At 49.4% G+C, this 15,512-nt stretch overlaps 1 protein-coding gene across 5 annotated transcripts in view; it reads right to left on the minus strand.

The window, feature by feature from the left end:
- Nucleotides 1-14,863, minus strand: part of BCL11A (BCL11 transcription factor A) — a 73,676-nt gene extending 58,813 nt beyond the window's left edge. For all 5 annotated transcript variants that reach the window (XM_074909682.1, XM_074909590.1, XM_074909503.1 and 2 more), the window contains exons 1-2: nt 14,637-14,863; nt 8,488-8,817 (exon numbers count right to left, since the gene is read on the minus strand). In XM_074909682.1, the coding sequence (XP_074765783.1) occupies nt 8,488-8,817; nt 14,637-14,691 (385 nt within the window). In that variant the 5' untranslated portion in view covers nt 14,692-14,863. The remainder of the gene's footprint in view (nt 1-8,487; nt 8,818-14,636) is intronic.
- Between the last annotated feature and the right edge of the window lie 649 nt (nt 14,864-15,512).

Here is a 15,512-nt window from a genome sequence, read left to right on the forward strand (position 1 = left end):
CGACACTTTTCCTTTATCTATTATCTTACTCCAGAAAGAATAAACACAGTAGCTAAAATGCAACGAAACCCAGTTGAGTCACTCAGTGTCTGAAAAAAAATAATCTGGCATGCTGCAGCAAAGTAACAAATTAATTGCTGTGAATTGGGGAGGGGGGGGGGGGGGAGGCTGGAGGGACATTTTTATTTTTGCATTTTATATTTCACTGCTTGCTAAATCAATTAAGCAAGCAATGAATGCAAAATTAAACCTCCTTACTTCCTAAGGAGTGAGTAACTGTAATGTGTGTTAATTTTTAAAAGGTAATAGTTGTAGTAATAGCAGTAATAATAATAATAATAATAATAATATCCACAACAATAATAACACCACTGAAGGCAGGGCTCTTCTCTAAGCCTTTGTTGTTCAGCAGTAATTCCACTGTTTATTTAGGCAGAGGTTTTTCTATCTGAAGCTAAGATCAAATTGTAGGTGTAATTGTTCAGCACTTATGCAGAGCAGGGGGAGGATGGAAGCAGAAAGTCCTTGGGTTTTGACTGACCAAAGCTCCCCCAGGTCTCCCTCCACCAGTGCACCTGGCTCCAGTGCGAATTTAGCCCCCTCTGAAGCTGCTTCAGACCTGAAAACCACCCTGACAACGCCCACCTGGAAGGGCAGAGTTGAAGCACTGCTTCTCCTCGACAGCTATTTCACAGGGATATTAAGGCTCATTTTCTTGACGGTTAATGCAGTTATTTGGTTTTTGCTTCTTGCTCCAGTCTTGGTGTTTTATAGCTATTTAGTGCGAAACACAAAAAATCTAAGCTAGAGCTGAGCTCCAAACCCATCAGATAGGGGAATGGGGTTTTTTAACAGCAACCTGTTCAGGTAAAAAGTTCCAGCAGAATTGCAGCAGGCAAGCGGGGAGAGGTCTCTGGGGAGAGCAGGGAGAAGAAACACTTTGGTGCACTGTCTGCAAACCCAGAATTCAGCAGCTTTTTTTGGCAGCCAATTTGTTTCAAGTGTTTTGTTTCAGGAAACGTATGTATTTTTCTTTGTGCATTTTGTGGATTTACTACAACCGCTCCTGACAGCTGTTGATTCAGTTAAATGAGCACATTATTAAAAATCCTGTAGCACTGCTGCGCTGAAAAACAGACACCTTTGGCTGGAGCTGAAGATCTGAACCTAGAAGAAGATGCAAATGCAACCTCTGTGAAGGGGATGTACAGCCCCAGCTGTGCCTGCACCCTGGGGGAGCAAAGGGGGCTCCCATCCCTGATGGTGGTGACTATTTTCTTTGTTTCAACCAGACCTGGATACTAAAAAAGAATGAAAAACAAAGCAAATGATGCCAAGTATTAAAAAAAAAATGTTTGCTAATGCTAGGAAAAATTACATCCCCAGCAGGCTGGCATTAGTGTGCTTCAAATACTTGTGCACTGTGCCCCATACTTTGTTTTCTTTCCTTACTTCCTAGCTGATTTTGCAGAGGAAGAGAAGAACACCTATATGAAACGAGGTGGGAAAGAAGTGGATGTTTTCATTTTGCTTTAGATCAAAGGAAAACAAGAATGCAAACTGTGGCATATCGAATATTTTTTTCCACCGCTGTCACTCACGCTAGGCTATCGAAGTTTTATTCCCCAGCCCGGCTGCATATTAAGCTGGCTGTGTACAGCTTTATTATAGCGTGGTGGTGAGGAAACATTAATATTCCTGTGTTGCATCTGACAGGACATTTACATGCGCCCATCTGAGCTCACACCTGAGAGCTGCTCCAAGGTACAGTAGCTGTGCTCCGATTGTAAAGGCAAATGAAGAACACAAATTCCCTGCTGGGATCGGGGCTGACCTCACCACACCCCACACCGCAAACCTTTCCCTTGCCAACCCGAGGCGATGCCACCTTCGAATGAAGAATGAGCCGGGGAGCAGCCACCAAGTTACCAGCCCTCACGGAAGAGGAGCGAAAAGCCTCGCTGAAATATTTTAAGGATGCACAGAGAGTGCAGCCGGCCAATAAAGGTTGGGAAACAAACTCACTGAACCCCATGCGGGATGCATTGCATACTAAACCTGATTAGGAAGATGGGGAGGATGTTTATGGGCTTCAAAATGCGTTTGGCAATAACACAGGAGGGTTCGAATAACACGAGCACTTGGTCTGCCCATCCACAAGGGTCTGCGGTTGCCGGTCCCGCTCCTGCAAAGCGTTTCAGCACACAGGTGCTGCTGGGTGCGTGTCCGGTGGGACAACACACACTCATGGATGGGGGCCCTAAGGAGCAATCTGTGTTTCATGGAAATTCATTATGAAATGCAAAACAGATCCACCCCAACTGTTCAGGCGGTTTGTGGGTCCGCTAATGTGCCTGTTATTTTTAAAAGTACATAACAAATCACAGGACTGGTACCAGCCATCGTGGGCCCAAAGCCGCTATTGCCCCACGTTACCATAAATCAAGCTGGAGCTACTGTGTTCGTACAAAGTGAGATGAAATATGTTTGTTAGCCCAAGTGGGGGGAAAAACAAAAAAAAATAATGGTTAATTTTAGGGCCATGCTACTGGTATCAGTATATATATATATAAGGTCTTAATGTATTAAAATATATGAGCTTGGCTTATTTTATGAACTTGTGCAATATCCTAGAATCTGGCACATAGAACAGAGCCCTCCTGGACGGAAGCTGCATTCAAACGCCTGCCAGGCTGAGAAGACAACCTCCTTGGACTCACAACATCACTGGCAGCACCCCGACCTGGACAAAATCACAACCAGCAGAAAGGTAATGAGAGATCCTGAGCGATTAGCTAAAAAACCCCACAACTACAACAACAACAACAACAAAAAACACAAAACAAAACACCAAAACCAACCCCCCCCCCAAAAAAACAAACAAGTGGCAACATGCCAGGCCGTGTCCAGCTTGATGCTAAATGCCTTTTATTGCACAAAGCTGGTACGGCTGGATATAAAAACAGACCAAAGCTTGAAGAGAATTTTGTCCAAAAAATGTCCGTAATGAGGATGCGTGCAGGCAAACAACTGGAGGCTGAACTCCCATTGCCTGACACTGCCTCGCAAGGGTCTTTAATCGTCTTTATTATTTGAATGAAATAGGAAAGAGCTCATGGGCTGAGGGTTGCATATACAAAACGGGGTGATGCTAACAGGCCTCCTCCTCTTTAAAAGAGGCATTACCAAATTATGGGAATGTTTAGGGAAGACTTTATTTCTCCCACTGGGCTAATTAGAAGGTGTTTAATTTACTCCCTGCCTCAGTTTCCATCACCCGGCGTTCGGTGCTGGGACTCACTGCACAGAGCCTTACATTTATCACACGCATTATTTTCAAAGCTTTGGGTACGTGATGCTAACATGCACCTTTTCAGATCTACATGAAGTTTAACGCGTGCCAGGCTGCCTCTTCAACCACAAGCCTTCTGGATGCAGCGATGCTCCTGCCCACGGTGAGCTTCCCCAGTTAAATGTCCCATACAATAGGATAAAGAATGCAAAACACATTTCTCATCCTCTAAACCAGAAGACCTCATTGGCGGAAACAAAAAACCAGAAAGATTCAGGGCACCACAACACGCTGGTGTTCCCCTGGAAGGATCACGGCGAGGCAGAGGGAAACTTTCTACCCTGCTTCCGTGCTTCAAGCAAACTCCTATTTGTGTTTCCAATAAAGAACCATTTTTACATTAACTGTCTGTAACAGCAGGGAATAGGAAAACTAACACAATCTTTACCTCATACAAAGAATGATATTGGTGTCACGTGTTTGCTTCTTAAAAAAATGTTATTTATAAACGGCAACGGGGCAAGCAGAGAAACTATTGACTCTTGTGTGTATCCCCGCGCGAGTTGCATTAGAGCAACTTTTTGATCCCCTACATTTTTTACATTTTCCCCCCCGAGAAGTAAATTTCACAGCCGCACAGGCCACCGCCTTTAATTAAGCTTTCAAAAGTCTTCTGACAATGCCAACAATTGCAAGACACTTCTGGAGCTCAATCATGCAATCATCGTGACACTTCTATTTACAATTTGTCTTAGAAAGAGTTTCTCTGACATTGTACTTTGACAAAACAGCCAAGCTGCCAGTTCACAACCTTTCTCTGTCTTATTTACAAATACAGCTTGTACGCAGGGCTCTGAATCTCAGGAGTGGGAGCCCTTGGGTAGCACCCTCACTATTTTTCCTGCCTGCAACTGTTTTTACCCAGCCTGTGCTTTCTGTTTCTTTGTATGGGGAAAGCAGACAGAATTTGACTCCAAAATATTTCCATATTCTTTCCTCCCACCCTTTTTTTTTTTTTTCTTATTGTCCAGATGTACTGCTAACTACTCAACACAGACATCAATAATTTTTTTGTCTTCGGAACAAAACAAAATAGTAAGGAATTGCAATTTACAATCTACAGAATTATAATGGCAACTACTAACAACAGCCCAAGAAAATTTCTGTGGTGTAATGACTACTCAAAAGACATTACCTCCCGAGAACTGTAATAATCAAAGGTACTTGGTCAAAAATTTAGGACTGCATTATGTCCACCCTCCCCCAATTACTGCAGACAGCGATTTTTTCTTATGCCATTTTCCCACGTATTTTATTTGAATGCCACAAGCAGCTTGAGAATAAAGGATTCGAGCAGTAAAAATGACCTCCCCTCCTCCTCCCCTCTTTGTACAGTAAATACAGCATCCGCAGATACACGCTCGGCATTATGAAGAGGAATATGCAGCAGCACTCCAAAGCGTTCCTCCAACTGAATCCAAGTAACATTTAAGATCCTTCCTCACCCAAAAAACCAACCTTTCATTAATTCCCTCGGATTTATACATTCAACAAACAAACCACTAAAACCTGACACCAGCGGACGATAAATATTTCTTCAGCCTTTTCAATAAGTGAACAGCAATTTTACATTCACTGATCTCTAGATACTTCAGTTAATATTTCCCCCTATTGTAAAATATGAGAGTGGATAACTAAAGCCCTGCCGTAGCACTCACTGCAAATCACGGGCTGCCGGTATCTGGTGGTGAGGCTTTGACATACATATTGATGAAAGCTGCCTCATTGGACCCACACAACATATCCTATTAATTTTCAGTTAAATTTACGACATTTCAGCTATAACGCTGGATCAGCATCACTCAAAATTTTATAGCAAGTCAAAGCTACGCGCAGACAGACACCAACACGCAAGAGAGAGGTACGCACGCCTGCACCTATATGGATCTCACTGCCACTGCACAGGTTGCACGTATACATATCAGCTCTCCTACTCATCCCCGTCTCTGGAAAACGGTGAGGATAAAGAGCAGCCTACCGACGGTTAAAACAGGCATCATTTCTCCCTGCATTTGAATGACTCGATGCCTCCTTCCTTCTCTTAAGATGAGCTGGATCCTTAACCACTACTTAAGATGATCTTTACTGTAATGCACCAACTTACTGGCTACAAAACTGCACCCAGAGCTAACCTACAGCACACCTCCGTATCCAGTGCTAACCTGTAACACCTCTTTCAGCCTAACGACTAGTTGGGGACATCTTTACACTGCTACTAAATACGTATTTTCTGGTCTCTTACCAGCAAGAATCAGTTCCCTCAACTCTTATGTATTTTTGTGAAGGTGGCCTCTGTCCTTTTGTGTTTTTTTTTTTTAATTACACACTCATATCTTTTTGCATTTTACATTCTTGTACAGAAATCAGATATAAAATAGCAGAATTGGAAGAGCCTGAGGTTCACTGCAGGGGCCTTCCAGAAACCTGAATGCCACAGCTCACTCCCAAGACCCTCACTGGTAATTTTACTGCCAGACCCCACAAACTCCTGGCTACAAGCAGGGGGTCACTCCAGTTATTGCCACACTTCTTTGTGACACAGGGAGCTGAACTCATCCAAGTTAAAGGGGAGATGAAAACACGAAGGGGAGGGACAGCGCAAGATCCCATAACTCCTGGTGCTCCTTACCCATCTTCCACAACTCAGCTGCATTCCCCACCACCAGGAACAATCAGGGGACCCCCGCACCACTCGGCTCCATCCCAGCCAGGAGGTGCAGGAGAAGCCCTGCGCTCCCAGACCTCCTGTCCGCTGGCACGGCTGGGCAACACCACACAGAAAACTCAGGGCGGGAGATGCCTGAGCAACTGCAACTCAGTCTCTGCTCACAACAGCACTTGTGCCTTGCACCATGGACCCTCCTGCACAGCACCAAGCCCACTCCCAGCCGGGCCCACTGTCAGAGCAAAGGAGATCCCTACGCCTAAGAGCGGGCAGGATCGGGCCCCTGCTGACATGCACCTCTCCCTACCCATTGCCCTCCGCTCACCAAACCATTTGAAGTCAGTTAAAACCACAGCTTTTCTGAATCAATGGCCCCGTGACATCACGTGAGGCCAAATCCTGTTCGCTTCGTGTCACCCATGCCACGCAAAAGCCTGATTTGGCTTGCCGAGCCTCCTGTGCCGAACGAATGCCGGAGCAAAACCCTCAGCTGAGGAGTTTCCCTCATGCAAAACCCCCTGGCATGGCCGTTCCTCCGGCCTAGGGACCTATTTGGGACCACAGCGAGGAAAGCGGGTTTAATTCTTGTTTGACAGATACTGTGTTTTGTCTTTTCAACAGAGTGGCGCCGTACGTAAATACAGCGTTACATCATACGGCCGCTCCTCCATATTTGGTGATTTAGTATGGCTCCAGAGCTCGGAAGACTACAAATCCCTTCCACCAGGCTCCCGCTTCATTAATCATGCCCTACGCTTCTGCTCGTTTTCCATCAGATCGCAGGCAGCACATGGAAATGGGCACTGCCCTCTACCACGCTGGGAAAAAAAAAAAAAAAAACCAAAACAAAAACACCTTTAACATCCGTGACTAGGAAGCACAATATGCAGAATTACTGGGGTTCTTAAGCCTCGTTCAAAATGTAGCTTAGCAGTAGCTGAGCCTCGGTTTCCTCTTAAACATGCATTTACACACGTATTCTAAGTCATACCTATTACTCTGCAAGAACAGCATATATTCATTCACATGACGCGTGCGTGTGCACACACACGGCTTTGCAGCTACACATGTGCATGGACAGACATGCGCGCACCGACACATACTTCCAAACTACAGCTCTCCAGCGTGATTTGACAGCCAGTTTTGGAGGCCAGGGAGGCTGAGGGAGTATCGCACTGTACCTCCCAGCTCCTACTGCCCTATTATGGTTTAACTTTGCGGCCAGAGCAAGCCCAAGACAAGCTCCAGCACATCATGTGATGAGGTACTGTGCCTCTGACAACCCAAAGCAGTGCCGTGGGCTCCCCGAAGAGAGGTACCAGCAGTGCCACATCCCAAACATCACTGGGAGGGAGGGGAGGGGGTTTGAAATTGGTTCAGGCATTTGTTGGCGTCGATACGCTGCAGTCTCGCCTTTTTCAACCGGTAGTATTGGCGCGGTTTGAAGTGATTTGCAACGCTCGCTGCAAACGGGTAGTACTTTTGTTTACTAGCAGGATTTTAAATGCAGAGCGTGCCTTGTTACACTCCCAGGGCTCTGGGATTTTCTTTCATGCAGTACGCTGTTTTTTCACCCTCATTTGTGAAAATAGCTGCACAGCAAATGGCTTTCCCACTTTAAAAAAAAATATTATATATATTCTAATAAATGGAATTATTTTCCCTTTTTTTAAAAAGAAAAATAATACATTTCATATTGTTCGTTGCACAAAACGGAACTCTGCCTCGGACATTTGTACAGCTGACATGTGGTTGTGTAAACCGCAAACAAAATCAAGATACATCTGTCAAAACCACATCAGAGACAAGAGAGAGCACAGCGAAGCATTTATCATTTGGCTGAGGAGGCAGGCTGCAGAGAGCGGCCTTTCCTGTCAAACCAACCTTTTGAAATTTCCAACATGCCCTTAAACTTTTCGAATAAGCATGTCTGTGCGCTTCAGCAACTGCCCTCTCTACTCTGGCCTGGCCAGTCGAAAATGGCATCTTAAAGTCAAGGTCGGTGGTGTCACTTTGCCATGGGGCTGTGTTTAATTACAGTCCATACGCTGACAGCCAACATGGAACCAAGGCTGGCTGACGCTGGGTTAACTCTTTCCCCCCTGACTTTGCCAAAGACTCGAAAGCTCCTCGCGTGGCAGGCTCTGAAATCTCCTCCCGCAGCGCTACAGCAGGCGAGACACCGGCGGACGGTGACTACAATACAGGCAAATCACGAGAGCAGCCTCAAACAATACTGTTAGAAATACCGGCTGGCACGGCACGTGCCTGTTGATCCTGCCTCTGCACGGGCAACTAGGAAATACCGGTGGTGCGCTCACCGCTAACCGAAGGCAGGGTATTTAACACATTGGCCGTCACAGCAAGCAGAACAGAGAGACAGACACGGCAGTTTTACAACTGCGAACACGCTACGGTGCGACTGAAACGGAAATCAACTCGCAAACACTTCTCCTTGCTTTTAATTTACCTGCTATATGTTCCTGTTTAGGGCAAATTCCTCTAGATGACGTTGATAAACAATCGTCATCCTCTGGCGTAACCTGGATGCCAACCTCCACAGGATTGGATGCTTTTTTCAGCTCACTTGGTGAGGGTGAAGGTGGCTTATCCACAGCCTTCTCTAAGCAGAGACTGCCATTGCATTGTTTCCGTTTGTGCTCAATAAAAATAAGAATGTCCCCCAACGGGAAGTTCATCTGACACTGGCCACAAGTGAGGAGGTCGTGGTCCCCTTCCGGAGCTCCCAATGTGCCATGTTCAGGTTCGTCATCAGTGAGAATGGCTTCAAGAGGTTCGGCTGCAGTTTGAGAAACAAAAGGAGAATCATTAGAGCTCTCGGGAAAGGCACCGGGTGCGGCGGGGGGGGGGGGGGGGAAGGAAGGGAGGAACACGCTGAGCCCCCTCTTCATGAATATTACACCCTGCTCACAACGTCCGCCTGCTGCCCCCCCAACTACACCCATGCAACACAGCTATTAGCACAGCAGCGAGGAGATGATGAATTCATCAGTTACAGGGAAGAGATTTTGCAGAAGCAGCTGTAGCCTAAAAAACTCGGGAGGGCGAGCACCGCAACTGCCTCTGTGTTCCCACACGAGGACAAATTTCTGACTTGATGGAACGATTCAGTGCTAAAATTAAATGAATAGGCTGAAAGAATACTGGGCAAAACTCTTGTGGTACTACGAAGAGAAGCGAATATGGTGTTTTATTGCCAGATATATTATTTATGTGTATGAATTCAAGGCTAAAAGCACCGCACACACTCTCTCACACACACACGGGTGTGTATTTTCCACCAGCCAGACCTACTTTCTAAAATTCAGAAGCCTGAACTGCTCGGGTGCAGACAAAAGGTGTTTCGACATACAGATATTGTATATTCCCTACACAGGCCGTGCAGGTAGCGTGTGTGCGCGTAAAAGAAAAGAGGGAGAGCCAGACCGCATGGCCGCACACACCGACACTCAGGGCACATATAGCCCCTATAATGCACGTGCATACGTTTACGTGTGTATCTGTGTCACTATCCCTATCAGCCCATTTGTGGCTTCCAATTGAAAAATTCGTAAAGCCGGGAATTATAGGCGGGGGGGGGAAGGGGGGGGGGGGGCGGGGAGGGATGAGACAAATAAATAAATAAATAAATGGCAGAAAACCGAAATGATAAAAAGCAAGTGCAGCAGAAATATCTGTGGGGAAGCGGGGGAGGGGGGGGGGGGGGAGAGAGGCACCTCTTAATTTTTAGCTACTCCTCAGGGTTCAAATAAATATCAAATTCACGACCAAGTCCACCTAGAGACGTTAGCTAGACGGGATATTTTGTAGTACTTAAGGAAACAAGGCAATTAGTAATTTTTCCTTTTTTACCCTGAAATAAAGGAACGCCTGAATTATCTTGAACGTGTTAGCACCAGTGGCCCTCAGCATCTAAAAATCAGCGTGGCCAAGCGACTGCCACATTTCCTCCCAACAGTGAGAAGTGCCTTCTTTAAACTGAAAATACCTTGCCTAATGTTGTCAAAGTTGACAAATTTTCTGAATGAGCTCCAAAAAGCTTCATTATGAGGCTATTTCTGCTCACAGAATCGTCAGTGGATGCTCTAAGAAGGCAGACACGGCTCTCTTTTCTGTTGGTGGTTGGTTGGTTTTTTTTTTGGTTAAGTTCGCAGAGAAATACCTTGGCAATCTCTGTGCAGTCTCCATCACTATTGCCTTTCACGAGGAAAAAAAAAATATACCAGCAGCGTGCTGGTATTCCTCTCTCTGTGCAATACAACAGGGAGGCTAACAGCAGCGAGCAGGAGGAGAGGGTACTACAAATACAACCCACCTCAAAACACTGCCAGGTAACGCAAGTGAGACAGAACACAACTCCTAAACAGTTAATCAGCCTGACCTTCTTTAGCTCGCTGCCAATTTCACATTTAATGAACTTAAAGCCACAGAGAATCAAAAAATAGATTTTAATTTGACTGCACAATATTGGAACTGATTTTGATAAAGTGCAAAAATCCAGTGAACTCAGGTTAAATTTATTTCAACCCTACCTAGGCTGAATATTGAGGAGGAAGATCTGGAGTAGCTCCCAGTTGTGCTGCGTAAAATAATATTGAAAGAGCACACTACCTCGCCGTACCTCAGCTCCAACTAGGACACAGGGATCCAGTCCATCATTTCTTGCCTCTAGTACTACTTCTAATTTAACGTAAGGTCAACCACAGGAATATGAAGGTTATGTTCGTATTAATAAAAACAATGTCTTAATCGCTGGGGTTTTCTTCTAAACTTACAGACTGAGAAGATAAGCCCCACAACGTGCATTTCCCACTCCTTGGGAAGCCGGGAGAGGAGCAGGGTGTTTCTGCAGGATTGCTGGCCATGGCGTTTTTCTCCCCAAGCCAATTCCTTACGTTCGGACCGAGGGAGTAAATTATTGCAGGACTAATTCCACCAGTAGCTCGCTGCACGCCGCAGACAAAGGTATTTTGCAAATCTAACTTCTAGCTCACCAACTCTCCACAGCAAAAAGGCACAAAATAACCCATCTTCCCCTTACAACTGGCTTAGCGAGGAGCTCTGCATAATCATTACTCAATTACAATGTTTTCCCGCGGCCTGATTTCTTTCTGACGCTGTCAGTATTATTTAGCAGGGGAAGGTAACCCGCTGCTTCGGCACCAGACAGCTAAAAGTAGCGCTAAACAAAAATAGACTTTGCTAAAGTCTGTAGCGACTGGGCTGATTTACAATCAAAACGAGGAAATGAAGTGGTAATTCAGAGGTTGCTGATTACACCTCCACATTTCACCTAATTAATTTTATAGGAGGCAAAGTTCTTGAAAATAACAAGATGATCAAATGTACAGATATAAAACCCGTAACCTCAACATTTTCTATGCTCTTAACGTAAATTATTGCTAATTAACAAGAATTATATACTAACGTATGAAATATGGCTGGTACCGCGTTCTCTGCAAAACATTTGGCTCCTGATGGAGGCAGAGCCAGCAAAAATATGTTTTTATCATCCCTGCTACTTCTAAACAAAATACAAAATACCGGCTTTACAAAGAAAACGCCGAAATAGAATTCACCTGGTCTTGCCACTGATTTGCAGGATGTGTCTTTTAATTCTGGGGCAATCAAAATTCCCTGCCTGGGTCCCTAACCATCCGTCCCTATTTTTCATGCAAATTGCCCTTCCACCAACATGTCTTTTCAGCTTTCCCCCTTCGCCCTCCTACTCCTCCTTTTTTTCTTTTTTTTCTTTTTTTTTTTCCCCCCAGTCCAAAACAACCGCACCGTCTCTCCGAGAAAATCGGGCTGGATTTTTGGAATGTCGGGAGAAAGGAGGTACCGGGGGTGATGGGGGGGCGGGGGGGGGAATGCCCCGGCACGGCAACGCGCGGCGTGGGGAAATGCCCCGGCAACGCATCCGCGCGTTTCTCCGCGCCGCGCTGTGGGAAGGATGGAGAGGGGCTGTTTAATCCCAAGTTTGTGTCCTGGGATGGTGCGGTGCAAGGAGAGGGAGGACTTGGGGGGTACAATGGGAACAGCCAACACGTTTTGGGGAGGGGGGGAGGAAATCCGGGGAGGGGGAAGGCGAGTATCACCCGCTGACTCCCAGAGCAAGCAAACTCCGCGCAAAATTAAGAACAAAGAAGAAGAAAGGGGGGGGGGGGGAGGGAGCTGGGCGCCCTCCCCCTCCCGCCGGCCGGGAGGCAGCGGAGGAGCCGGCCAGGTTCAAGTTCGCGGGGCTGCCCGGTTGTTTGATCTCGCTGTGCCTCCTAGCGACCGAAACGGGCAGGCAGCCCGCCCCCCCCCCTCCCGGCACGGCAGCCCCCGGCTCTCCGCTCCCCCGGCCCGGCCTCCCTTTCCCCCCTTCCATCTCCCCCCCACCATTCTCGGGGTGTCTCTCGCCGGAGGGAGCCCCCCCCCCCCCCCCAGACACACACCCATCCCACACCCCCACACACCACCCCCCCCGGAGACCGTCCCAGCCGCCGCTCCCGCCCCACACGTGCGGAAACTCCGCGCCGGCCCGCGGGTATCTCAGCGAAAAGGAGCCGCGGGGATACCGCCCGTCTCCGCTGCCTTCGGGGGCGAGTCAAAGCACCCCCCCAGCAGCCACCCGCTCCCGCCGTGATCTCCCTTCCCCACAACCCACTCCCGGGGCCGCCAGGGCGTCCCTTCCCCAATGGACCCCCATTTCGGGGGGGGGGGGTGGGGGGGGTGGTCGCACCCCTCTAAGAGCACCATTAACGTTACAACCCTGACCCCAACGCAGCGCCGGGCAATTCAAAGAGGGGAAAAAAAAAAAAAGCAGCTCCGAGAAGTGGCGGGGAGAAAACGACGTGGGGGAGGAGAGGACTGAGCCCCCCGAAAAAACACACACACACACCCCCTCCCCGGGTTTTAGGGGAAACTTTGGGCAGGGCAGAGCCGGCCCTGCCCGCAGCGGAGGGGCTGCCTGCAAGAAGGCAGCGTTTGGCTCAGGGGGGCTCCATGTGCAAACCTGGCTGGCCATGGCTGTGCAGCCGTGGGGGAGAGAAATCGCGGCGTAAAGTTGTTTTTTGTTTTGTTTTGTTTTTTCTTGGGGTTTGTTTCTGGTTTGTTGGTTGGTTGGTTGGTTTGGGTTTTTTTCTTTTTGCGAAGGGAAGAGGGAGCCGGGGATCGCCGGCAGGAAGAAATCGCCCTGGGTTTTTCTGCCGTCCCTGGGAGGGAACAAAACCCGGCGGGAGTAATGGGGGAAAAGAGAAGGAAAGAAAGAAAAAGAAAAGAAAGCGGAGGGGGGGGGGTGGGGAAAGAATCGAGGAGAAGCATGCAGCATTTCGCCTTCCCCCCCCAGCTCACCCCGAGGAAAAGGGGATTTTTTTTTTTTTTTTTTCTCCCTTCCCACCCCCCTCGCCCCAAACCTTTCCAGCTCGAGTTGCCTTTTGTTGTGCAAAGAGCGCTCCCGCTTATCTTGCATCTAGCCCTGGTGTGTGTGGTGGCGGCTGGAGGGAGGCAGCCGGAGTTTTTGTTGCGAACGGTGCGGCGGGGCTCGGGGTTGGGTTTTTTCTCTCGCGGGGAGAGCGGATTTGGTTTGGGGTTGAAACGCGGCGGCGAGAAAGGGCCGGTCGCGGGCGTGAGTGGTGTGTGCGTGTGTGTGAGTGTGCGTGTGTGTGCGCTCAGCCCGGGCTCGCTCTCGCCTGTGTTTGTTGGCAGGAGGCTCCCCGCACACGCGGTGCTTGTAAACATTCAGACACGAGATTTTTCCCAATCAAAATCCACTTCCACTTCTTTTTTTTTTTTTTTTTTTTTTTTGAAAATCTTCCAAAAAATAGTAAGCGAGCGGGAGAACGCGAAGCGAAGGCGAGGAGGGAGAATCCCTCCCGGCTCGGCTCGGCTCGGCTCCCTTCACCGCCCCCCGCCCCAGCCCCAAGCGGGGCGGGCGCGGGGCGAGGTCGGGGCGGCGGAGCCCCGCACGGCGCCGGCCCGGGGCGGCGGGACGGCCACCCCGCACCCCGCGGCGGAAACAAAAGGGAGGGCGGCCCGGCTCGGCTCAGCTCAGCTCGGCTCGGCTCCCCCCCTCCCTCCGGGAGGGTGCCGCGGGGCGAAGGGGCGAGCCCGCCGGTAGCCGGTAGACTCCGGCCACCGGACTTTCTTCTCCCCGCTCCGCTCGCCTGCAGGTCCCGCCCGCCCGGCCAAGGTGTCCAGCGTCCAGCCCGCCGCTCCCGCGGGAATTTCTTTCCACTTTCGGAGGGGTTTCGCCGCCGGCAGCCCCGCACCTAGCCCGAGCGGGGCGGCTCGCCGCCTCTCCCGGTGCCGGGGCGAGAGGAGCCGCCGCTCTTGCCGCCGAAGAGCGGGGAAAGCGGGAGGCGAGAGGAGTGGGGAGAAGGGAGCGGAGCGGGGGCAGAAAGAGAGAAAGCGAAGAAAAGTGATCAAGGTGATTAAATTAGGGAGAAATTAACCGGAATGCTGATAATCCCGCGCCGGCGTTGAGGTTTTTTTTTTTTTTCCCCGACTCGCTCACACGCTCTCACTTTTTCCTCCCCCCCCCCCGCTCTCGCTCAAATTAAAAATTAAATCTGTGAAGGAGAAATTAAATAAATTGCTCTCCGGGTTACTTACGTGAAAATTCCCGTTTGCTTAAGTGCTGGGGTTTGCCTTGCTTGCGGCGCGACATGGTGGGTTGGTGGCTTCAGTGGCTTGTGAGTCGCTCGGTTCACATCGGGAGAGACGGGTTAGAGAGGAAGGAGACTCCAGAGAAAATATCTTCATCAATGTCTTTTGACATCCAAAATAAATTAGAAATAATACAAAGATGGCGCAGGGAAGATGAATTGTGGGATAGCAGTCATGGCTTTTTTTTTTTTTTTGTGCAAGGGGAAAAAAAAGAGAGAGAGAGAGAGAGAGAGGGAGAGAGAGAAGGAGAGAGAGAGATGAAAAAAATGGCAAAAGCCCCCCTGAGCTGCAAGTTCAAGTGCGGACGTGACGTCCCTGCGAACTTGAACGTCAGGAGCCTGGATGGACAGAGACATACAAAACATGGGCAGGGCAAGCCGGGGAGAGGGGAGGAGGGAAGGCGAAGGCAACACCAATGGACACTCATCAGGGGCTGGACATGAAAAAGAGAGCAGGACAAGCCAATGGACAGTGATCGCAGGGGGGAGAGGGGAGGGGGCGCGGCGGGAGGGGGTGCACCGGCCGCCCGGCGCCCGCCGCCGAATGGGGCCGGGGGGCCGGGGGCGGCGGCTGCGGCCGGAGCCGCAAGTGGCCGCCGAGGAGCGGGGGCAGGAGGGGAGCCGGCAGAGGGGCGAGTGGGGGGGATTAAGCACGCACACGCGGAGAAAGAAGGGAGGAAAGGGAGAGGGAGAAGGCGAGCAGGCAGGCAGGCAGCGGCAGTGCACGCACGCACCCCCCCACTGCAAAAGCAAATACATCCAGGGAGCAAAAGGCGGGCGGAGAGGGCTGCGGGGAGGGCTGGTCCCGGAGGGTGCCGAGGAG

Source organism: Athene noctua, chromosome 1, assembly GCF_965140245.1.
Source record: "Athene noctua chromosome 1, bAthNoc1.hap1.1, whole genome shotgun sequence".
NCBI classification, from domain to species: domain Eukaryota; kingdom Metazoa; phylum Chordata; class Aves; order Strigiformes; family Strigidae; genus Athene; species Athene noctua.